This window comes from Corapipo altera, unplaced genomic scaffold (assembly GCF_003945725.1).
Source record: "Corapipo altera isolate COAL_440 unplaced genomic scaffold, ASM394572v1 116, whole genome shotgun sequence".
Classification (NCBI taxonomy): Eukaryota; Metazoa; Chordata; class Aves; order Passeriformes; family Pipridae; genus Corapipo; species Corapipo altera.
In genome coordinates, this window is record NW_020884953.1 from 2,070,633 (window position 1) to 2,094,939 (window position 24,307).

General features: G+C 43.2%; 1 protein-coding gene across 6 annotated transcripts in view; it reads left to right on the forward strand.

The window, feature by feature from the left end:
* Positions 1-24,307, forward strand: part of RUNX2 (runt related transcription factor 2) — a 227,017-nt gene that overhangs the window by 154,658 nt on the left and 48,052 nt on the right. For 3 of the 6 annotated variants that reach the window (XM_027663404.1, XM_027663408.1, XM_027663409.1), the window contains one exon: positions 537-1,206. The exons of the other annotated variants lie outside the window; for them this stretch is intronic. In XM_027663404.1, the coding sequence (XP_027519205.1) occupies positions 537-1,015 (479 nt within the window). In that variant the 3' untranslated portion in view covers positions 1,016-1,206. Of the gene's footprint in view, positions 1-536; positions 1,207-24,307 lie in introns of those variants that run through there. 6 annotated transcript variants of the gene reach the window in all.

Sequence of the window (24,307 nt, forward strand, 5' to 3'; positions counted from 1 at the left end):
TTTTCTGGAAATGCCAGCTCCTGACAGCCTGTGCTGAATCTCAGCTTTTGTGTGCAACCAGACTTGAGTTTCTTGAGAGGCTCTAGCAAAAAACCAGAGACATGTAACCCTCAAAGCTCTGAAACCAGAAGGCAAATCAACTCCAAATCCACCTTTCTGTTTTTGGCTCTTTTTCAATCCCTTGATTTCAGAGAATTTTTTTTCCCCTTTCTTTTTTTGGCTCTTTTTCAGTCTCTTGATTTTAGAGGGTTTTTTTTTCCCTGACCTGACTCGTGACCTTTGAACGCTTCAGGTTGGCAATGCTGCTCCCTCCATTGGCATCAGTGGAGTTAGACCACGGATGAGTTTGGCCCAGCGCTTATAGAAGACAGATGTATGACTCTGTTCCTTGCAATGTATTGCTTGATGTGATCTGCTGTTCTCTTGGGGGCCAAAAGAAGTGGGTTATCTTAGAAAAATAAAATTCTATCATCACTTGATACAAAAAATGGTATTTACAGAATTGTTTTCCCCCGTCTTTTGTTATAATTTTTTAGGTGCTTCAGAGCTGGGCCCATTTTCAGATCCCAGGCAGTTCACAAGCATTTCATCCCTCACTGAGAGCCGCTTCTCCAACCCACGAATGCACTATCCAGCCACCTTTACCTATACACCGCCAGTCACCTCAGGCATGTCACTGGGTATGTCCGCAACCACTCACTACCACACCTACCTACCACCACCCTACCCCGGCTCTTCCCAAAACCAAAGTGGACCTTTCCAGACCAGCAGCACTCCATATCTCTACTATGGCACTTCGTCAGGATCATACCAGTTCCCCATGGTGCCGGGAGGGGACCGCTCCCCTTCCAGGATGCTCCCACCGTGCACCACCACGTCCAACGGCAGCACGCTGCTAAACCCTAACTTGCCCACCCAGAGTGACGGGGTGGAGGCGGATGGCAGCCACAGCAGCTCCCCAACCGTCTTGAATTCTAGTGGCAGGATGGATGAGTCCGTTTGGAGGCCGTACTGAGATTTCTTCCGTAGCCGGCCCGACCTCCGCAAGCCAAAAAAAAAAAAAAAACAAACACCAAACAGTCGACTAACTACGAAGTGCCTGGTTTTGGGTTTTTTTCTTTTTCTTTAAAAAAAAATAATATTTTATCAATATGTGCAACTGTGTAGACGGGATGATAATGGCCATAAATAACACAAGTGTTACCAACACACCACAACCCATGTTTCAGATTATGTGAATCAAAGCACATATTTTCTTTTTTTTCCCCTTGGAACCATTTTATATTTAAAATGTACTTTCTCCACACACAAAATCACCCCCTCCTTTTTTTTTTTTTCTTTTTTTTTCCCTTCCTTTTCCCCCCTCCCCCAAGAGTTTTGTAATAACTAGTGAGTTACTTTTGCCAATGAGGAGAGAACGGACTCCCCAGCTATCAGGAGAAACATGGTGATGCAAGGCAAAGGCTGCATTCCCTTTTATTTTAATAAAAAACCCAAAACTAACCATGAACTCCAGATACAGTTGCAATCATACAACGTATGGGACCCTCTCCACACCCGTAGTGCAATTCACCTGGCTTGTATTGGTGCACATAAAAAGGAAAGCAAAGAGCGAGTTGCTTCCATTTTGCCATGATCCATTCAGACGAAAACAGCTGTCCCAAAAAACTCTGCCCGAGCCTTGCTGCGGATAACGGTTGGAACTTCTCTTTGTTCACTGCTTTTTTGGTTTGTTTTCGGGTACTTAAAGAGAATGAGTTTTCAAGTTAGGTGAGCCAACCCCAGGGTTTCCTTTTTGCTTTTGTATCCCCTCATTTTGCCTTCGATTAGCCAAAAACCAAAAATAACAACCAAAACCTTGAAAAACGAAAAAACAAAATGTTATTACTTATGCAAAATATGAGAATGGCAATATATATTACTAGAGCCAAAATGGTATACATAGTATCTGTGTTCAGCTATGTTCTCTTTTTATTTTCTTTTTTAAATTATAAATGTGTAAAATTTGAGGTTGTTTGCTAACGTGAATCATCATATAACTTTAAAAGAATATTTATAATTATTTAATGACATTTGGACCCTTTAAACGTTTCTTAATGTAATGATATATTGACTTCGGTCTCTAAAAGTGTTTTTTGTTTTTTTGGTTTTTTTACTTATTACATTTCTGCAATGGTGTAAACCTCAAACCTTTACCCAACTCTGAAAAGCAGTTCCAGTGTGAACCAGTTTACAATGTGACTTAAAAATGACAAACCCAACCCAAATGCATCCACATCAAATGATTTTGGATGTAGGATCTTTTTATATAACTTATGAAGGAAATATTGTGTTTAAAATATTTTTATTAGCTGTCTAGTTGCCTTCAACACAGTCTTGCCTTTTAATCAGTAGTTGTGGAGACACTGGAAAAATGGTAGGAAGGATGAAATATTTTCCACCCTTCCCCTAATTTCTTCTTCTCCCAGGATTTTTCTCAGAACTTCAAAATTTGAAAAGATTCATATTTAAAATGGTCTATTTTGACAGCATAATTTGGATTTCAGAAGGGTTGTTGTTTTTTTTTTCCCCAAAGAAAAATCAAAACTGTTCAAGGCCCGTATTTTTGCAAATAATGAATTGTTAAACATCTCAGAAATGGGATTAAGGGAGAAATGGTGAAACATTTTCCCCTCCCCTTGCAATTTCAGCCCACTCAGTGGAATGAAAAGATTCCAAGCTTGAGACAGAAGCTGCCTGGTAGCGAGTCACCGCCCGTTAGCATTAAATGCGGGAGCCATACGGATGATGTGGTGTCTCTGAAGCTGATGTGGCTGTTGCTGTGTTAGAGGGACAAGCCCAAGGGCAGCAGTACTTACCTCTGCAGAAGCTGAAAATCTAAACTCACCTTAACAGCCGCTCTGGTGCTCCCAGACGTGATACAGGGAGAGCAGATTGCACCCAAAACTCTTGGCTAACCTGTCTGCTGCCAAACTGTCCTGCGGAGGGGCCCAAATTTTGTCCAGTCCAGGGCAGCAATATCAAACAGGGAGGTGACATGGCAACAGCTGGAAGTGGTGGGAGCTGAACCACCTGCCCCACGCTCTCCCCAAACAGGTGATGTTGAGCCTGGTTTAGTGGGATGTTTGGCACGTGCTGGTGGGCTTGGCTGGTGCCTCCTCCTTCTAGTCCGTTAGTCACTGCTCTCTGCAGCCCCCTCAGGGGCTGGAGGCCTCCAAGCTGCTCCTTGGGTGTTCTTTGGCTCCCTCCAAAGTATTGCAATAAACCAACAGTGGGCACAGCCATTACAGAGCCGGACACCACCCCTACTGCTCGTTAATAGCGAAGCTGTTGAACGAGTTTCCATTAGCGTGGTACATCCCTCCAATCTGCGTGACGACGTGCTCTTAAAAATAATAAATTAATAAAAAAGTCTTTGCCTTCTAAAGGTTGTATACCAAGTATGCTTAAAGTATAAGTAAGACACTTTGTTTTTCTTCTAATACTTAGTTTTCCTTCAAAGATGGAAGCTGTAATTGATTCTATTTATTGTTGGTTTGTGGTAGCTTGAAGCATACCACTGTCCATTTATTTGTAACTGTAAAGTAACGTTTGTTAGTCTCAGCAGCACTTAAAAAGCCAGTGTCTGGTTACACATTTCAGTTTTGTTTTTTGTTTAGTAAGCAAGAGAAAAAGAGATGTACTGCCAGTGCAAGCTGTTTCCTATTTAATAAAAGGTACTATATTTGTACATTATTTGTTATTGCTGAGAAGGGCTTTTTAAGGTTTACTGTATGCATATTAAGTAATTTTTAGGGTGCTTTTGTGTTGAAATGTTGTTAAGAGTGGCTGCAGGCAGCAACCCAGATTTTCTTTTTTTTTCTCTCTTTTTCTTTTTCTTTTTTTTTTTTTTTCAGACTTTGTTGTAAAATTCAAGCACTTGGTTTTTGTTTCTGGATAAATCCAGCACAGACCAGATTTTTTGTTTTGCCCAATACTGACAGGACTCTGTTTGTGTCCCCGCGGTTTTTCAACTGGACCATTAGGGACAGACGTTGAAAACGTTTTCTCCGCCCAGTCGAGGCACGCGTGCCTGATCCAACTGATCCGTGCCCTCGGCTGACCTGACTCTGCCTGCTTGAGATAGGAAGGAAAGGATTTTCTAAGTACCTGCAGACAGAGGAGCACCAGCCTCTTTGACTTTCAGTAGCTCCTGAACCCTCCCGGTGCCTTTGGAAAATCTCTCCCGGTACATCAGGCTGGTCGTGGAGGGAGCTGTACAAGCTGAGGCAGAGATGCTCACCAAAGCTTTCAGAAAATGCTTTTGAGTTCACTTGGAAATGCTCTTGAAACAGGATGTCAGACAAAAAACCCCAACCACCTGGTGCTATGTAGTGAATCCTATCAGTTTATTGGAGCTTTTGTGAGGTACTTGGCATTGCAGGAGTTTTCCCAAAGGTACGACAGCCCTTCCCTCCGGGCAGTGGCAATCTTTGGCACCAGTCATAGATTTAAAGATAAAAAATGGCCTTTTTCTACCGTTCAGTTCTCTTATCCTACCAAAGATTTACTTCCAGCACAAAAGGCACAATGTCCCTTTTGCCAAACGGAGGATTAAAGCCTCCTCTCCCTCCTCCTAAGGGTAACCAGATCGGGGGCAGCGGGTCGGGACGGATGAGTAAAGCAAATTATTTACCCCACAGCATCACTTGTGTGGCGTTTATTGTTTACTTTGAAAGACCAGCTGCTGTGTCTTTCTTAGCATTGAACTATTTTTTGCCAGCAGTCCCCTGAGCAAAGATTGACCAGTTTCCACAGGTACCATCTGGAGTGGGGAGAATTTTGCACTTTCACCCTGAGCAAAACGAGGCTCAGCCCCTCACCAGGCTGCAGCGCCAGCAAGCCATGAGCAAAAGCAATAATTAAACCTGGATCAGCCATGAGCTCAAAGAAGCCCCATTCTCTGCCCCCCTGAATTTCTCCTTGTTTTTAAATAGAATGCATTTCAGTTTAACATTTTCTGAGAACTTTTTTAGATGTTTGTTTACTTCCATGTTTACAGGTAACTCTTTGCTTTTTTTTTAATGCAGTACTTTTAAGTATATCAGCCAAAACCATACTTTTACAGTAACTTTAGGTAATATGAGTGACATTCCAATTTTTTTTTTTTTGTTAATATGCTTTACCAATCTTGAACTTCTGCTGGAACAAAATATTTGTAGCATTTTGTGTAAATACAAGCTTTAATTTTTTATTTTTTCAAATGCTGTCACCCGAGATTTGCTTTTCATGCACATATTGTACAAACACACTCTGCTTTATGCCACAGACGATGATTGTGGATCAGTTTACTTCAACTTCAAAGGGACTATTTGTATTGTATGTTGCAACTGTAAATTGAATTGTTTGGCATTTTCTCATGATTGTAATATTAATTTGAAGTTTTAATTTCATTTTCAATAAAATGGCTTTTTTTTTGTTAATGTTCTTCTTCGCTTCTTTTTCTTCCTTGTCTCCTCTTGGCACCAGGCAGGGTAAAGCAAGCACAGGGTAGGACACAGTACTGGCCTGTCCATCATGGCCCCATCAATTAAATATAACAAACAAGTTTCCAGGCCTTTGTGTGATAAAGAACATCTTCTAAAACTGATCTCAAATGTTGCTTCTTTTTCTGAACCTGCAAACTATCAAAACCTGTGTTTCTTAGAGAAGTGCAAACTGCTCTGTCTTGCTACATCATTAACTCTGAAACCTATCAGTTGACATTAGCCATGACATTCTGGTGCTAAGATGGCTGTAGGCAGAGTTTGAAGTACAGGGAAAACCAGGATTTCTAAACTGGGAGGGAGGGATTGGGATTTATGACACTTTTCCAGGATGGGGGTTGATCCATCCCCACCTCTTCCTGGTCAGACCTGAGGAATGTAATTACAGATAATCTTGTGATTTGCATGGCCTGAGGCAAGAATAGTTTTCAAGCAGCAAAAAACATATGGATTGGGAGGGGACTGAGGGAGGAGGCTATTTTTCCTCCAGCTTAGTGTCAGGGGTAGGAGGAGATGCATCTAATGAAGGTGAGGTTAAGTTCACCTGAGGCTGCCTGCAGGAGGAGAGGACAGGAATTGTTTGCAAGCTTGTCCCTGGTTTCATAGTAAGTTCTTGTCCTTCTTAGCTATTTCTTGAGTCTACAAAAGAGAAATAGAAGCAGAAGTGTGAGGTTCTGATCGTTTCAAGAAACCTTTGTCTCTGGAGTCTAAATGTCAGTGATACTGATTTTGGGAGCTCTATTGGCTTTACCATGGACCTACACATTTGTTATGTGGTGTTTTAACCTTGCAATAGTATTTGAGGGTCTTCAAGAGTGCTTTCATTCCAATTCATAATCTGAGTCCTGATTTTAGGGAAGCTTGATCCAAGAGTGAGGAACCAAGCAAACCAATCAAGACTCGGTGATGTAGTTACTCTATAAATTTTTTCTGGAGGACTTCTGCTACAAACATTAGTGCTAAGACTTTCTGTTTCCCTCTGGCATGCAGATTAATTTAGCTATTCTTCCTTTCACGATCACTTAATCCAGATTCTCATCTATGAAAATAAACAATTTTTCTTCATTTTGTGTGATGGAGTGGTGGAACAGGGGCCTTGAGAGATTGTGACCCTTCTGTCCTTGGAGGTTTACAGGACCCAACTGCATAAAACATGGAGCAACATGGTCTGACCCCAGGAGCTGAGGATGCTTGAGCAGGAGGTTGGGTTGGAGACCTCCCACGGTTCCCTCCAAATTATCCCATGGCCCTGTAAGACAGGCTGGGAGCTGCCTGCTACAGGTTGCTGTCTGAGATAAAAAGTGCTTGTGTGACTGTATGGAGAGCAAATATTCAGCTAAATGCAATCTGAATAAAGAGGTTGGACAGGATTAAATTCGTACATAGGCAGGTTATTGAGGAGTTACAGTGATCCCTCTGTCTTTTCATAGAATCATAGAATGGTTCATAGAATGGTTTGGGTTGAAAGGGACCTTAGAGAACAATTTTTGTTGGTTTCTGGCACATTTCTCTGGGATGTCTACAGCAGTCATAGAAAAAGGGCTGGAAGAGCCAAACCATCCCTCTGATCCAGTACAGCAGTTCCTGTCAAGTATCATACTGGGGATGTTGCTTTTGATTTTTTGCTTCATTTACCATTCTGTATCTTGTGAAGGTGACTCTCTTGCCTTAGCCAGAACCCAAACACTCGAGGCAAAATGACCACCACTGGCCAACACGGAGGACAGCCCCTTACAGAGATATGTGGAGCAGTGGGAGGAGATAAAACTCAAAGCACTTTAGGAGAGAAGATTTAGAGACATTTCTTGCAAGTGGTGATGACTGTTCTCTTCCCCATCTTTTTGGTGTCAGTAAATATCTTCTGTGTTTTGGGTTGTGAGTGCTGAACATCAGCTTTGGATGACTGGAGTCAGGCCTTGCTGGTTCCACGCAGTCCTGCACTGCCTCTCTCTGCTGGCCTTGGTTTTAACTTTCTAATTTCCTGTGGCTGTGAGCAACACCAGAGGGGCTCAGAGCAGGCCTGTTTTTGTGCCTAAAGCAAGCTCTTGGGGAGAGGTGGGAGTGAGAAGGAGCAGGGTCTGACCAAGCCCTATGCTGGTACCAATTAAAAACTTCATCAAGCAGTTTACTGGGGAAAAGGAGGAAATAACTTCAGTTATATATCTAAGGACTGATATGAACTGTCTAGCTACCTTCTGCCTGGTCAGGAGGAAATGAATCGATATTTTGGGGTGAAATCCCTCCCTTGGGTTACTGCTCATGGATGGACAATATTCTGCCTAAGTCACAGCAGCTCTGCAGTGTGCAGGAGGACACACTGGATCATATATTTGGGTAGGAGTGTAGTGAGGGTGTCCAGCTCAGGCACTCACCACTTGGCTGAATGCTTGCAGAGGATAGACTAAGATTGTTATTCCTCAGAAACATTTGTTAGGTGGGTTAAAAGTTATAAGCAAATCCACTAGAAACCCATAATCCTTGAACAGGGGATGCGGACGACCATGAAAGTTAAAATACTGGGAGCAGGTTGAGAATTTCTGCTCAACATCTTCGAGAAAAGTTTTAGCACAAGCTTAAAGCAAAAAAAAAATTAAATATTTAACTTGGGCCTTCTGTGATTATCTTTTCCCTGTAGATCTTCTGATGCAATGCCAGTCTGGGATGAATGGAGCTGTTCCCATGAGGACTCTTTGTGATACTTATATGTCTTTGGAGGGGGGACCTCAGCATTTACCCTGCTGGGAATAGGAAACTGTTGGCCTCACTAATGGATAAGGCTGTGAGATACAAATAGAGCAAAGCCCAAACTTCCAAAAGCTTCTGATGATCAGATGCAGTAACTTGGGACCCACAACATAATTTAAAATTGAAGTTCTCAGGCCTGCCTTGCTACTCTCATGCACATTTATTGCATATTTTACTTAGGGTAAATGCAACCTACATTTCTTGTGTTGACTGTGTTACCTAAATAACAAGCAGACTTGAATTTCCCTACTGCAGTTATGTGAGAGAATAAAAAAAATCCCTATAGGTATATTTTAAGAACTTGTAAGGATGCGACAAATTAGTTTTACTTCTGTAGCTGGGAAATTTCAGCATCATCTGTGATTCTCCAAATGACTTGGGACTCCTTATGCCTCAGTTTCCCTAAATATAGATTAGGGAATTTATTATTTCCCTACTCTGTCAGGGTGTCCCATGGACTCAGTGTTTACAGAGAGCTTTGGAATTTGTTGTTGTTGTTTAGCTTTTTTTCACTACAAATCCAATGTTTGGTCTCACGCCATTGGATAGTGTCCTTTGAAACAGCACATTTCTAAACCACATGTTTAGAAAAATTGACCCAGTTTCCAGACTGCTGATCTGGTCAAATAACAATGTGGAGTTAAGGCCAAGTTGTGCTGTCTCAACAGATTTACTCTGAATTTGTGGTGGGGCAGGAAGAAAAGCAGAGATCGCTGCAATCCGTGGAGGCAGCCCTTGGCCGCTCCCTCCCAGCAGCTCGCTCGGGACAAGCAGCTGGAGCTTTGTGGGATGTCCCAACACTTAGAGAAAAGCAAACAACCCATGTTAAAGCTGATACACTGCAGCAACTTGCCAGTGATTAATGTTTACCACGAGGCCAAATTCAGCTGGTGATTACACCAGTGGAGATCAGCTGAAGTCCCTCTATTAATAGCCCCGCGGTTTTGGACGCCAGCATTTTCCTACCCGTAAGTGTGGGTGTTATCAATGAAGGGTCACTGAAGTGCTGGTTGGAAGGAGTCTCAGTCGGTCTTCCAGTTCAAGGGAGGCTCAGTGCAGTACCACTGGCACCAGATCCTCTCAGCAAGGCTGTGCCCAGCAAGTCTTGGTATCTTCTAAGTGTGGAGATGGAGCCAGGATTTCAGCATCCACAACCTTCCCCTAATATCCACCCCCCAGCCTTTCAAAGTGCAGATGGTAACTTTTTCCTCAACTTCTGGTTTAGGGATTGGGTTTGTCCCTGCCTCTGGCTTTGGGCACAAAAGGTGCCGTAAGGGTTTAAAACCTTGCTGTACATCTATAGGACTCCAGTGCTAGGTGACCTCTCCTTTATCCTTCATTTGTATTCAGAGAATCACGGAATGGTTTGGATAGGAAGAGGCCTTAAAGGCCATCTTGTTCCAGACCCCTGCCATGGGTAGGGACACCTTCTGCTAGATCATGTTGCTCCAAGCCCTGTCCAGCCTTGAACATTTCCAGGGCTGGGGCAGCCACAGTTTCTCTGGGCAACCCGTGCCAGGACCTCACCACCCTCACAGGGAAGAATTTCTTCCTAATATCTAATCTATCACTGCCTTCTTTCAATTTAAAGCCATTCCCCCTTGTTCTGTCTCTCCAGGCCCTTGTCAAAAGTCCCTTTCCAGCCCTCTAATAGCCCCTTTAGGTACTGGAAGGCTGTGGCTGTTCCTCCAGACTGTGACTTTAGAGCACTATTAAAAATAGAGTCAAACCCTAAACACAAAGGCAGCTCCTCAACCCCCCTCCCACTCCCCCCGCCCCCTCCGCCCCCCCAGCTTGTTTACTTTTTGATTTCCGCAGTTGGAAAAAGAAGTCCTTGGTAGCTGAAAATGATGCTGTTACTTCCAAATGCTGTGAGACAGCTTCTCCCAGGAAAGCACAATTTTTATTCCTGCTCCAGGGTGTGCGAGGCTGGTTAGCAAACGTGAGGAAATAGGAAAGAAAGACTGCAGCAGAAGGGATAAAAAACCCAAATAATCCAGACTGATCTTGGGAAACCTGGATGCAAAGGATCTTTGTCCGTTTATTACCAGTAGTGGTGTTCTCCTTAAAGAGCAAGATGTTCTCATCTTTTAATAATAGCCAGGCCAGATGCTAAAGTCTCTCCTGCAAATACTGTATAAGTGAGAAGGAGAACAGCTGATTTCTGTTAAGATGAATACACCAGGAGGATAAGCCAAAAAAAGTATGAGGTCTGTCTTTGCAACACCGCTTGGCAGCTGCATCTCAAAATCCAGCCTGTGCTTCTGTCCCTTCGCTGATCTGTCGCCGTGAGTGGAGCAGCAATTCCTGCACCACATGGGAGTTTGGAGCAGTGCTGGAAGGGATTTCCCCCTCTGTTTTAAAGAGCTGCAAAATTCACAGCTTTTGTGGAGCTGTAGAAAGTATCAGGCAACCAGGAATTTACTTGACTTGCTCCTTGCCATAGAAAATGGTTCCATGCTGAGTTGGGGCCAGTGGTATAAAATGGCATTTTTGTTCCATCTTTTTTTGTACTTTCCCTTCTACCCTGTTTTTGTTCTCAGTCTTTTTTATTAATCTGGAAGAGATTAATTCAAAGTCCTAGATAAAGACAGGATTGGAGTTTTATAAGGCATTATATTGGGCATTAAGGAAGATGCTTCTGCCTCTCCCCACACTACCCCTTCAATCATCTTTTCCTTATGTTCAACCCAGAAACTGTATTTCCCTTGGGGCAGGGATCTTTGAACCCACAGTAAGATCACTCATGTTTGTAGTGTGCTTATAGGTATTGGATGGAAAGTGTTGGAGAAAAGGAGGGTACACGGTGATGTGATATTGCATTTGTGTAATGGGGCAATGCCCAAGAAAAAAAGAACTGTGTATCATGGCCACATATTTTTCTCATATGCTGAATGGCACTCCTCGAAAACAGTTCCTAGAAACCAGAAAAAAACCCATTGTGAAACATCAGGGGAGAACTCATCCAGTGTTTAGGATTGCTGGCTAATGACTGCAGATAAAGATGTTTATGGAGAACTTGTGTAACCCCTTTCCTTGCCAGCGAGAGAAAGTTTGGTACGTGCTGTTTCAAACCTTTCTGTCTCCCGCCTGACCAAGAGGATCCCCCCAGTTGCTATTTTCATAAGTTTACAAGTAGAAACTCATTTTGGTTGCTCCATTTAACAGGGTACAGGGTCATATTTTTTTTCTGTGCAGTGCATTTGTTTATAAAAGATACTTTTTAAGGCATGGTCATGGTAAGACTGGCATTTTGTTTATTGTGGGCATCTGTCTGGAGCAGCTCACCAGCTCCTCCATGATGGAAAATACCAACAGATAACGTGCTGATGAACTGCAGCATTACCTGGTTACCGTGGATTTAAAGATCCAGGTGTGTGTGGCATAGAGGGACAGACCCTGCTCCCACTATGTGTTGGCAGCGCCTGTGATGAAGGATGGACATAGAATCTTCTACCTGTGGCATGTTCTCCATGCTGGGGCAATGGGCTGCTCAGAGACACCTGCCTGTATCAGGTCTCACCATCTGGAGAAAAGAAAAAATACAGAGAGAATTTAGGTCATCTGCAGCATGACAACCTAGAGACAGGAAAACACAAACTGCTGGCGCTTGAACAGACTGTGGTTCACAGGAGATAGCACCTCCCCAAGGCTGTTCAGGTGAAGTCAGTGGGGGCTTGTGCCCATCCCAGAGGGCCTGAGGGCTGAAACCCTGGTGAAGATGGATAAATGCACGTGATAAACACAAGTCCTCTCAGAGGCAAATCTCCATGCTCAGATCCTGGCTTTCCACTGGAAGTAGTAGGGCCCTGAAGTCACCCCCTCTTCCAGCTCCCCCAGAAGGTGTGAACACCTAGGGTCAGTGTTCAGATCTTACATCTGAGTCTTGCTTGCTGTCAAAAAGCAAAGTTAAAATCAGATCCAGTTTGCGCTTTGAGGAAGTGTAAATGTGCTGAAGTCGCTGCCAGATTTAATGTCATTGTTGACTCTTTGGCATTTCAGTTACTGCTGTGTTAAAGTATTTTAATTATAAACCAAAACCTGACCCATGAGAGCTGATCCATCCCTTTCCCAGGAGTGTAACTGAGTTAATCACTGGTACATGTAGGGCTTCTCCGACCCCATTGTGTCCTTTCAGCCCCATACTGGTGTTGTGGACCAAAATGAGGGAAAATTGTAGCAACCTGCCTAGTGCCCCTTGTCCCTCAAGACATGTGAAAATATGCACCCAACAGAGAAAAGGATAATACTGAATTTGCAAAGGTCCTGTGTTAGAGATGAGAATGACCACAGACCTGAGGTCTTGCAGATGAAGTGTCAAAGTCATTTCTTCAGTTCTTCTTTGCCACAACAACTGCAAATAAAAAAACAAACCTCAAAGAAGGAAGATGTGAAGCTCAGAAACACACCCACGCCCACATGCAATATGAGAAAGGGGGCAACAAAATTTGCAGCTGCCTCCCAGAATGAGAAGTTCACTTCTGAGAATGTTTTCTTAAACCTATTCTTTTCTCAAGTGTCCAGAATGGATGAATGCTTAATAAAAGTTATGTAATTATTTACAAAGACACTGGTGAAAATATGGGATATGAATGCGAATATGATTATGAATTGGCATCTGCATTTAACAACTTGTTAAGTCGATGTTGTTCAATAAGAAATATTATCAGAAATGGGTAAAAATATATATGGAACAGGGGAATTGATCTTACTATGAATCCTGCAATTCCTGGTATATTTAGTTGCTTCTTTTAGCTTAAAATGCAGTTGCTGTTTTTCTTTCAAGGGGTTTTGGCTGCTTTACAACTTTTGTTAAGAAATCAGTATTTCTTCATAAAATATGTATACATTTGTTAATATTTGTGATGAGGAAAATCTCAAAGAATTGAAAGGCTGTGATGCCATTTCTGTGGAAAAGGCAAGTACCTTGTCAGTAGGTACATTTCTCCTTAACAAGTCAACCCCAATCCCAATACAATCACAGTCACAATCGCAATTAAAAAGAAAAGAAAGACTGCAATCTGAGAATTTTTTTTTGCCCCAGTTGCTACAGTTGTTAACTCTACTTTTCGCTCTTTGGGTTCACAGTAAGGGTTTGAAAACATTATTAGCAGGATATACAAAGGAATGATTTTCTTCAGGTGATAAATGGTAGAATTGAATCCTGCTGGTTTTCCTTTTGTAGCCACTTGAGTGTTTTAGGCAAAGGTAACAGCAGGAAGGAGAGCCTTGAATGCCCTTGCCTCCTAGCGCATCTAACTAATTCCTAAAGCAGGATTTTAATCCCTAAATTGCCATAAAAAGGTTTCACAGACTATATAAGAAGTGTTACACAGACTGTTAAATCAGAAACTGAAGCTGGATGTTGGAAGGGATATCCTCCACCATATATTTAAAGATGAGAGCCAGTAGCTTATTGAGCTTTTTCCCCCAACATACGTATTTATACACTATTGTAGTACTTATATGATACTCGAATAATTAAAAATGTAACATAAAAAAATTCCAGCTTCCTTTCTCAGAGAAGCAACCTAAAATGCACCTTTAGGCTTTGGGGATTTCTGTTTTCTGTGCATGTGAGTGGATCAGCACCTCGTACCTGGGGGTATTTGTGGATGTGTGTGTGTGACCAGGGCAAATTGGCCCTCCCAGGATAAACAGAAAGTGAAGAGAATACTGATGAAAAGGTGAGATTGACCTCTGCTTTTGCATGGGAAAACCCATTCCCTGTGCAGAGAGCATTTCTGTTTCCTAGGAAAACCAAGAATTTTGGCCTCTAGATCCATGACTTTGAAGGTCATCTGGATAATTAAGTAGTGGCAGTGCCGACAGTACTTAATGTTATACTTTTTGTTGCTGCAGTGCTGTGGGATGCCCCTGTGTCCAGAATCCCAGCTAGATCTTACTCCCTGGCCCCAAAATTGTGTGTATGATTGGACTGGAGGTTTCCATATAGTTTTGAAGACTTCAGAAGATGGGGGGAATGTTTATTCTCCTTTGATCAGTGGTTTGGTCATTCAAACTCTGACATAACCCACTGCCCCTCTGTAAACTCCAGTGCCTGATACTTCTGGTGTTAGAGATCAATTTTCTGGATAAAAGTGAGACAAAGTAATATCTTTGCTAGACTGTTCAACACAACTGGAAAAAATGACATGTTCTTGGCTAAGTAATTTTAAGACTATAAATAAAAAAAAACCTGGAGAAACTGGGTGAAATTGCTCCGAATTCATTGTAATCTTATAAATTATCTGACAGATAGTGGAGCAGAGAGGGACCTTGCAGTGGGAGAGATGAGGGAAAAGATTAAGTGCCATAAAAGCAATATTTCTATTGTATCCATAATGATTGCCCTCTAGTTAAATTATGAATTTCAGTTCTCAGAGGCATCTTCCATTGGTCTTCGTCTTACAAGGACATAACTGGTGCATTGATCCTTACTGAAAAGTGCTTTGTTAAAGTTTTATTTTGTGTTGTTGTTTTTTCTTTTTTTTTTTCCTGGAGTGAAAGAAATGGTACATAAACTGTTGCTCAAGGCAGAAAAGCAGACCATCCAGGGAAAATGAGGTGTCCCAGGCTTTGAAACATACTAATGGAGGCTATACGTCATTGTACAGATGTGCAACCAGCACCTCTTAGTCACACCTGAGCAATGTTTAGCCACTCACTAGGTTGGACTAAGTCATGAGAAAGCTGGGAAATGTTACTTTTCATATTTAATGCAAAGAAAACAACCCCTGTTTTCTTGACACTTTGATCCTCTGTTTTCTCATCAGCCATCACCGCAGTGTTGCAAAAGTGCTGAAGATAGCAGAGGAAAAGGACTAAACCACATGAATCTAGTTTCATTATTTGCATTTTATCTACTCTGATTTCATCTGTGCTGTCGCATCCTGACTGCAGTATGCCCAGGTGGCCAAGAAGGCCAATGGCACCTGGCCTGTGTCAGCAATAGTGTGGCAGCAGGACCAGGGCAGTGACCATCACCCTGTGCTGGGCACTGCTGAGGCCTCACCTCGACTCCTGAGTTCAGTTTTGGGCCCCTCATGACAAGAAAGACATTGAGATGCTGGAGCGAGTCCAGAGAAGAGCAACAGAGCTGGGGAAGAGTCTGGAGCACAAATCTGATGAGGAGCAGCTAAAGGAGCTGTCAGGGGCTAAGCCTGGAGAAAAGGAGGCTCCGGGGGGGACCTTGTCACTCTCTACAACTCCCTCACAGGAGATTGTAGACAGGTGGAGGTTGATCCCTTCTCCCATGTAACAAGTGACAGGACAAGAAGAAATGTCTTTAAGTTGTGTCAGAGAAGTTTTAGATTGGATATTAGGAATATTTTCTTCACATAAAGGGTGTTTAGGCACTGGGACAGACTGCCCAGAGAAGTGGTTGAGTCACCATCCCTAGAGGTATTTAAAAGACATGTAGGTGTGGCACCTGAGGACATGGTTTAGTGGTGGCCTTGGTAGTGCTGAGCTAATGGTTGGACTCAATGATCTTGGAGGCCTTTTCCAACCTTAATGATTCTATGATTCTGTGACTACTTTGTTTGATGTGTTTGGAAGCAACTCCTATGAACATCTGCTGCCGCTTTGAGCTGTTCCATGAATAAGGGAACTCAATGAACATGAAGCTAAGGTAGATAAAATGAGTGACTTTTTAAGTGTGTCCTTCTTTCAGTAAAAGGATGTAACTTAGATTGTTGGGGACTTTTGATTTTCAGCCCCCGTTGGAATGAGATGGAACTGCTGGGACTGTGCCATGTGTGTGCACAAGGGCAATGTCTGTCTGTCCATCTGTCTGTAGCTTTTCACTCACGTGGTCAGCCAGTGAAGCTCAGTAATTTCAGAACTCCTGTCTCCCAGATAGCAAAGATGTTTCTGTCCAAGTTCGGATGTCAGCTTTATTGTGCAGCAAAGAGGACAATCAAGACATGCTGTACTACAGCCCCTTTTAAATACTTCTAGAAATATTCTTGTGTAGAAAAGTATGAGCTTGAGATGAGGCTTTGCTCCCACAAACACTGAAATTCTGCAACTCAAGTGGTGACTGTTGTTAAATGTGAGGCAAAGAACATTTGCAGAAAACCCAGTGAAAGAGGTTTCAAGCTGATGTGTTTGGCCTCGCCTTTGGGGCTCAGTGCTCATGGACTGTTGGTGTGGTGAAGCTGACGTGTTGTCACTCATTGAGCTGCAGTGACACAATCGTGTACCTGAGCCCTCTGAGTCTGCAGAGCAAAGGACAAAATGTTTATCAGATTTGACCTAGATTTGGCCTTGATTTTGAAAGGCAGGCTTGTTGCTCTATGAATAAACTCAGGATGTTGAACATAAACATCTAAAAAAAAAGGAGAGAATGACTCTTCTCAGTCAAGCCCTAGAAACCAGAAAAGGAGATAATAGAGATTTAAAGAGAAAAGTCCTAGCAGTGTGGAAGCAAGATGGGAAGATGCTCCATTTAAAACAATTTGAGTTCCCATTTTCCATATCCTTGGGAGCGTGATATTCCTGGACCAGCAACAACCACATTGTGCATCCATGCACTATCTGCCCTACTCCTGAGGTTATTCCTCACATCTTCTGTAGGCTAGAGCTAAAGGCTCAGCTACACCAGCCTGAGCCCTCAGTAAGAGGCAGCCACTGTAGAAACCAGAGACTTCAGCCTCTTCCAGGAACCTTGGGTGGGGTGTTTTCAGAGAAAAGGGTTCTCTCTTTCCATCCACGAAAAACAACTGACTGTAATATAGGTTTTGCTGTTTTCTAAAGGGTTTTGCTGTAGCCCAGGTTCCTAGATAGCAAAATAATACAGAGTGAGCGTAAATCTTTCCTCCTGGCTCTGCTGGTTGTTTGCAGAAGATTTTTCTCTTATCAGGATTACTTGTCTGGGTGTTTGCACACTTTGGGCTCCTTTTGGCCTGTCCTTTGCACTTCTGGCTTCTACCCCTACACCCCCCTGGTGCACTGACCTCCTAACTCACAGAGTTCATTTGCCTTAGCAAAGCTGAGCTTGTGGGAATCTGAGTTTTCCCTTCTGGGTGAGCAAATGGGAGAATTCACGTCTCCTGATGCTGGGCTACAGAAAGGAGAGTGAAATTTATGAAACCTGGAAGAAAATAAAGCAGAAAGGGAGCAAGTGTACCAACAGTGATGTGCCCTTGGGAAGAGACAGGAGTGCATTTCCGTCTTGGTTTTGCCAGGTGTGAATCTTTCCAGGACCTGACTAATTAATGCTTACACATAGCAGCCATCCCCCTCAAAACCCAGGCCAAAGTGGGGATGAGCTGTTTGGGAAGAATAGCTGCAAATGGACCAGTGCTGGAGCCCAAAGTGGTAAAATAGGGATTACTTCACCTAAACCAGGACAGACTTCCACATAGAGGTTAGTTACACTATGTTCACTCCCTTTATAGTCAGGAGAGGGAAAGCTGTGCTTTGATCTGAACCAGTTTAGTTGCCCACTAGGATGAGATACTTTAAAAGCATATTTCTCCTCCCTGACTGCAAAGAAAGCCCAGAAGCATTTGCCCTGGGACCTGGGTCATGAAGAGGTGCAAAACACTGTGGCTCTAGAGCCAATCTACCAACAGATTTCATGTACCTCATGTCCCAGTGTTGAAGTCCAAATCATTTTTCAGTTCACTGAATTGATGGTTGTCCTCAAAAATAGTGAGACAGCTGTATTTTTTAATAGAAGGGTCATATTTTTACAAAAAATTGTTATTTCCACGCACTACTACAGAAGTTAATCTCACTATTAATATTGAAAGACTTTGAATTGGTGTCAGTGACTGACAGGAGTAAGCAAGACCTGAGACCTGACCCTGGGCTTTGGGTTGAGTTTTCTAGTTTTCCTTTTAGGGGTAAACAAAAAAATGCTCCAAGAATCAAATGAGAAAGAAGAAGGCCATTCCTCCTGTGTTTTACAGGGGTGGTAATCTTGTTTTTCTGGTACATAAATCAGATACAAATTCACTAATATCACCACACAAATGGTCTGAGATGGGGAGACAATCTGACCTTGAAAAAGCTTCCAGGCTCCATCAGGCAAGCAGTCATAGACTTGGATACTTTCCCAAAGTATAGCTAAACATTTTGCCTTGTCGAAAAAAAAAGTTGGAAACAACCCAGCAAGTTTTTCTGAAGAGGTGTCCTGCTCCCACAGGGCTAAAATTCCTCCAGGACTTTAACCCTCACTCATGTTGGGGTAGTTGGAGGGGATCCAATGGCAGGTGGAAGTGAGGTTTGAACGGAGACAAAAACAGTCTGAGGATGGGCCTTCTGCATTTCAGCCACAGAATTTCATTCACAGAATCAGAGAACCTAAAAATTAATAAGGGAAATGTGCTGGCAATACCAAGAACTGTGGCTTGGGTGCAGGTGGTACCCAACCAAGGTCTCTGGCCAGGTTGCATGTTTCCATAAACAGTGTGAGGAAAAACATTAATCAGCTGCACAAAGAGACACGCTGGATGTGGGGTAATGACTGCCTAGAGGCACTGCTGTCCCCAGCTGTGCTGTGCAGTCGGCACCTTGATGCCAAGCAGAGATCTGTGTTCTCTGGCTGTGCTGCACACCCGGGTCCCCATCATCCAAGGCAGCGCATGTGCCTTCCAAAAAAGCTTTTTCTCCATCTGTGCTCAGAAATGAGCTGAGGCAGTGCTGGTGGAGATGCTGGAAGGGGAAACTCTCTGATTTTGGGGAACCAGTGATTCGTCACAGCTGGTTCTGCATCCAGGCTGACCTTGCATTTGCTCCAACCTCCAAATGCTGCAGACACTGATCCTTGCAGCCCCCAGGAAAAATTGGCTTATTTTACTGGAAGATTTTTATTTTTTTTAATATTGTTGTCCTGATTTCCCTCTGGGCTAAGAACCCAGCAGGGGACACATAGGCTCTGGCATTCCTCTCCCATTGCACAAGGAGCAGCTGTCTCCTCTGTGAAAGCAGGTTGGCCCCTGAGGAGCAGGTTGCTACAGCCCCCTCATTGGGAGGTTGTGGGGCTTTGACTCCTTGACGAATAAACGATCATCAAAGTGACCAAGAGTTTGGTCCCATTGTGATCATAGCAATCAAGTGACAGCTAGTAAAATGATGTCCCTGAGATATCTTTGCCCATGGCTGTGGGAGGCTTGATCACTGTGACAGCATGAACCAAACAGTGCCTGGGCTCAGACTCTGGTCCTGAAGCCACTTGGCTTTTTTTTCATTAGATCCATAATACCCTTAGCCCCTGCAAGGGAACAGCCACCTCCAAAATGCCTATTCAGAGTGTTCCTTGGCTTTACTAACATGTGATCTGTGCCCGGAAATGGCTTGGGAGAGTGCTACTTGATTGTGCCTATGCTAAAATTTTTGCAGCACGGATATGATTTTGTGCCCATTTCTGCATGCCAGGACTGTTTAATATACTATATATAGTCACAGCATATGTGTACTGGAACATATTCTCTCCCCAGCCTGGTTCAGTGTAGAGGTTTCATGTAGCGTACACTATAAAAAGTTTCTTTTTCAGATTTTCATCTTGACATGAAAGTGCATTACAACATTTGCCATCAATAAAACACAATTCCTTCCATGTGAAAAGCATTACAGCCACAGTATGGTTATTGAGTGATGATACCTGGATGACGGAAATACACGAACAGGAAAGTGTACATAGGGAAACTTCAGAAATGATGCCAAGTTTTTTAAGAAAGCAATGTCTGATAGCAATGCAGATGAGTTTGGAGAATTTAGCTCATTTGTACTCAAAAAAAAAAAAAAAAAAAAAAAAAGAAAGACAAAGAGCCTGAGCTGAAAGAAAAATAAAAGCAAGTCAGGGAGAAGCTTCGCACATGAGTCACTGAGGAGGCTGGCCAGGAAGTGAAGGCACTTGTAAAGAACAGATTACTTGCCTTTTGCTCTGTGATTCAGTCTTGGGCCAAGCCAGCCATGACCAGGCATCAGGATTCTCAGGAGCTCCTTCTGCTCTCAGCCTGTCGCTCATGCCCATCATTCAGTGCTGGGATGACGGGTACTGAAGGTACCAGTAACGTAGTCTTTGACTTTGAATCCTAGAGACAGACCTTCCAGGTCAGGCTTGATGACACTTGGGACCCTAAGTGGGAGATTGCCCTCTCTTCTACAGTTTACACCTAAATTGAGCAGCTGACTCCAAACTTGCTGAAACAGAGAGAAAAATTCCTGTGACTTTGTAAAAAGCCTTGCATCAAGCCCTTCTGAAAATCTGCCAAGCAAGGATCCTTCTACTGGCTCTAAATTTTGGATTTTATGAAAATGTTCCCATTAACACCAAAATAAATGCTAGCTGTGTTTTGATTTTAGCAAAAGTTTAGTTTGAAGAAAAAAAACGAAAACATGCTAATTAACTTGTTAACTAAGCCCATTAAATACACATCTCCAAATCTTCTTGAAAGTCACACAGATCCCCAGCACTGGGTTCCCAAGATGCAAGGCAAGTCACTTGACTTTGGAATGCATAAACATTTAGTGGAAGAAATTGCGACTTCAGAGAAAGTCCAAACAGAGCAGCCTGTTTGTTTGTGTGGCTGCTTTTTCGCGGGAGAACAACTGAGAAGCATGGAAAGGCTGGAGTGTCCTCCATGGGTCGTGTTTGTAGCTGTGATCCAAAAGGGCCAGAACAAAGACTTCCCTATTTATAGCCAAGAGACTGAGAGCAAAAGCGCTCAAGTGATGAAAAGGCACAGTTTACCATTGTCGAGGCTTCTGACAAGAGTACAAATCATGGTTTATCAAGGAGCAGTAACAAAAAGGATTCTTCTGGGTGGAAAATAAATTATGATTTTCTAGTGATTCCACCATCCCACGTCATATTTTTCTTCTGGATTGGTCACACTTCATCAGAGCAGTGATTACAGACAGTGGGGAGGTAGGAGGAGAAACACGTGTCTACGTGTGTGTGGAGGAAGTGCTTACAAAACCCACGCTCCTATTATTTCCATTTAGCAGGAAATGCCAATAAGACATGTCAGAGTCAAACTGTTATATGACATCATCAAAAGGGTAGAGTCTCATTTAAGGAATAAGATAAGCTCTGCTGTTTGTGCTAACAACTGCTTTTAATGTTTTGGGGTTTTTTTAAATGAAATTATGTACAATAAATAAATAGCCTATTTCATGTACTTCTACCAGATCTTATTCAACGTCTTGCCACAGTATCAAATGACTTCATTTCTCTGCTGTGTTATATTTACACTACTACTGAGACATTAGGAAATTAGAGTTACCCAAATACATTAAAAGAAAAGAGCAGTTGTAGTGTGACACAAAATTCTTTTTTTTTCCCTGTCTGAAAGTTTTTCTGACAGAAATTCTTTTGTTTCAGTAAAGTGTCTTCTTTTCATCAAAGCCTTGTCAGAAGAAAAAAAAGAAGAAAAGTGAAAGTCTATTTTAATCACAGTTTCTGATAGGAAGACATTTTCATGGGATTTTTTCTCAGTTCTAGCTCTGCTTCTGCCTCAGGGCTTTCTGGTACTATAACAAAACTGATGACCAACACCACCCCATCCGAGAAATCAACCGGAAATGCTTCCAAAACCAACATTTATACCAGAGAGTCTGGAATAAGCAGCATAAAGTCTGATCAGGACTTGGCTCCCCTTATAACTACTCAATTTATGCGTATTGGTGTTACAACCTGCTATAGGGACACATCTGCTCCTCCTCCTCCTTAACACAACATAGCTGTTAACAACCTGCACTGATTTCTGGCCTCAATGTGAGGGCTTTCATGGGCACGTAACTCGGGTGTGTGCTGCTGAGTTGTGTTGCTGAAAGCTGGGAATGCAGGATAAGCCAGGGGTACCATAGATGAGGGGGAATTCAGGAGGCAGGCTGGGTCTTGACGGTAAGGAGAGGCAGGATGGGAGCAGAGAACACAGAAAAAGGGCTCAGCAGGTGATGGGACTTCGGCAGGAAAAATCTGAGAAGCTTGAAATGTCCCACTCGTGGATGACCTACCTCAACAGAGCTGTTTTTGTGAATTTGACTTTCCACCTAGAAGATGGGACTTGACGCAGTCCCTGAAGAGGAAGATGTTACCAATGCCAGCTTAGGGAGAAAAATCAAGTTTGGGATGGGATCTTTCAGAAAATCCTACCCAGGCATCTCTATTTGAGCTGAGATTGTCAAAAAGGGTTGTTTACATTTGCAATTGAATATTAAAAAAAAAGATAGCTTGCAGGGAGAGAGGGAAGAGTTGTATGAATATATAAATCCATATGAAAGAGGCAGCTTGACATTGGGACAAGGCAACCTACTCAGTGGTCAATGCTCCCTCTGCTTGCACAGCATCCCAACCTCTACCCTCACTGCAATTTCATGAAAACTGGAGCAAACTAGGTTAAAATTTGCCTTGTCCCTCCCCAGGCCACTTGTTCATCTGGGGTTAGTGAGAATGATGCGGATGGTCAGGTGTGAAGGACCTGGCTTGCTCTGGGTCTGGGCTGGGAGCTGAGGCTCCCAGAACCAGATGGGCAGAGTTAAAGCTCCTCACCACTGCCTAGGGCCACCATACCACAGACTTTTGCTATGCCCTCAAGGCATCCCTTGATTCTTCTGGTTTTACACCCACCCCTCTGGGATCAGGTGGATCGAGGGTGAACTTGTACACAGGGGCAGGAGGTTTTCAGATCCTCTAATGAAAATCACTCTTCCTTAGATTAAGGAAGGAGGTGGGGAGAAGGGGAAAAGAGGTGGCCCATCTGGGAGACAAGCCAGAGATTACACAAAATAATTGATGCCATATGAGCACAAAGTTGCATTTTCTTGCGAATGTTCACAGCACAGAGCTGTGATGGGCAATGAAAAGATGATAATGAAGATGGTTATCCAAAGAAAAGGAATTCAATAGTGAAAGCCAGTCTGAAATGGGACATTTATACTAATAAATTAAACAGTTCAATGGACACATTGATTGTTGTTGTTAGCATGGACTTACCCTAACAGAATTGTTAGGAGAGGCCTGGGCAAGCTTTTGGCTGGAGCTCTCCCATAAAATGCCTGGCACAACTCAGGAGTGAGCACAGACCAGGGACCATTCCCAGTGGGCAGTTTGGACATGATCACCCTGATCTGGAGGCTAAATTGAATGCAGTGGACATGACCAAGCCATGCTTGTTGACCTTTTGTCCAAAGAATGGGCCCTGGTCCTTTTTCTTTTTTTTTATGTCGCCAAGTATATTCATTTTGTTATCTTTCCAAAGCATTTAGCTGCACCCTGTTATCCACATGTCTGCATGCTTCCCAGTACGTGATGTATTTATCTTTGCAACTCATCTGCCAGGGAGAAGAGAGATATTAACCTTATTTAAGGGAGAGGAATGGAGGTGCATGAAAGTGTCTCCACACCAACACACATCAACAGGGTTGGACCAAACCGGCTCCAGGAAAGTTAACAAGGTTAAACATTGTAAAGATTGAAAATGTAGTATATTTTTTGAATCAGGTCTTGCTTCTCAGCTCGGCAGTTGTGGTGCCACATCTTCACTGTGGGTTTGACCTGTGCTAAGCAGTGGGCACGCACCTACCAGCGCTACTACCACACCAGTGCTCGTCTGGGAGTGTGAGGACATGAAAAATTGCTGCAGGGTGAACAAGGGTGTGAACTTTCTACTCCACATCTGTTCCCGTGTGTACCCAGGTACTGACAGCAAGTGTTGGGTACCATGTGTCCATCCCATCTGTTCTGGAGGAACAGCCTTCTCCCAGGGAATTGAGGGGCTGAAGAAACACACTTGCCATGACAAAGGTGACTCAGTTGGAGCTCCCACCATAGCTCGCCCTGTGGGGACTTGTTTATACGAAGTGACTGACCCCCAAATCACCCCAGGAGTCCGTGGCAAAGGTGGAACTGGTCTCTATTGAACCGCCCACCTTAACCACTGAGCTGCCTTCAACGCTCATCAGTTATTAACCAGCACATTTCTTAAGCACCAACAGGGTGTTCATAGCTATTAAAAATATAAAGGAGCCAAAAGCTTTGCCCTGCCCTCTGTTCCACCCATGTCAGATAGCCACTGAAA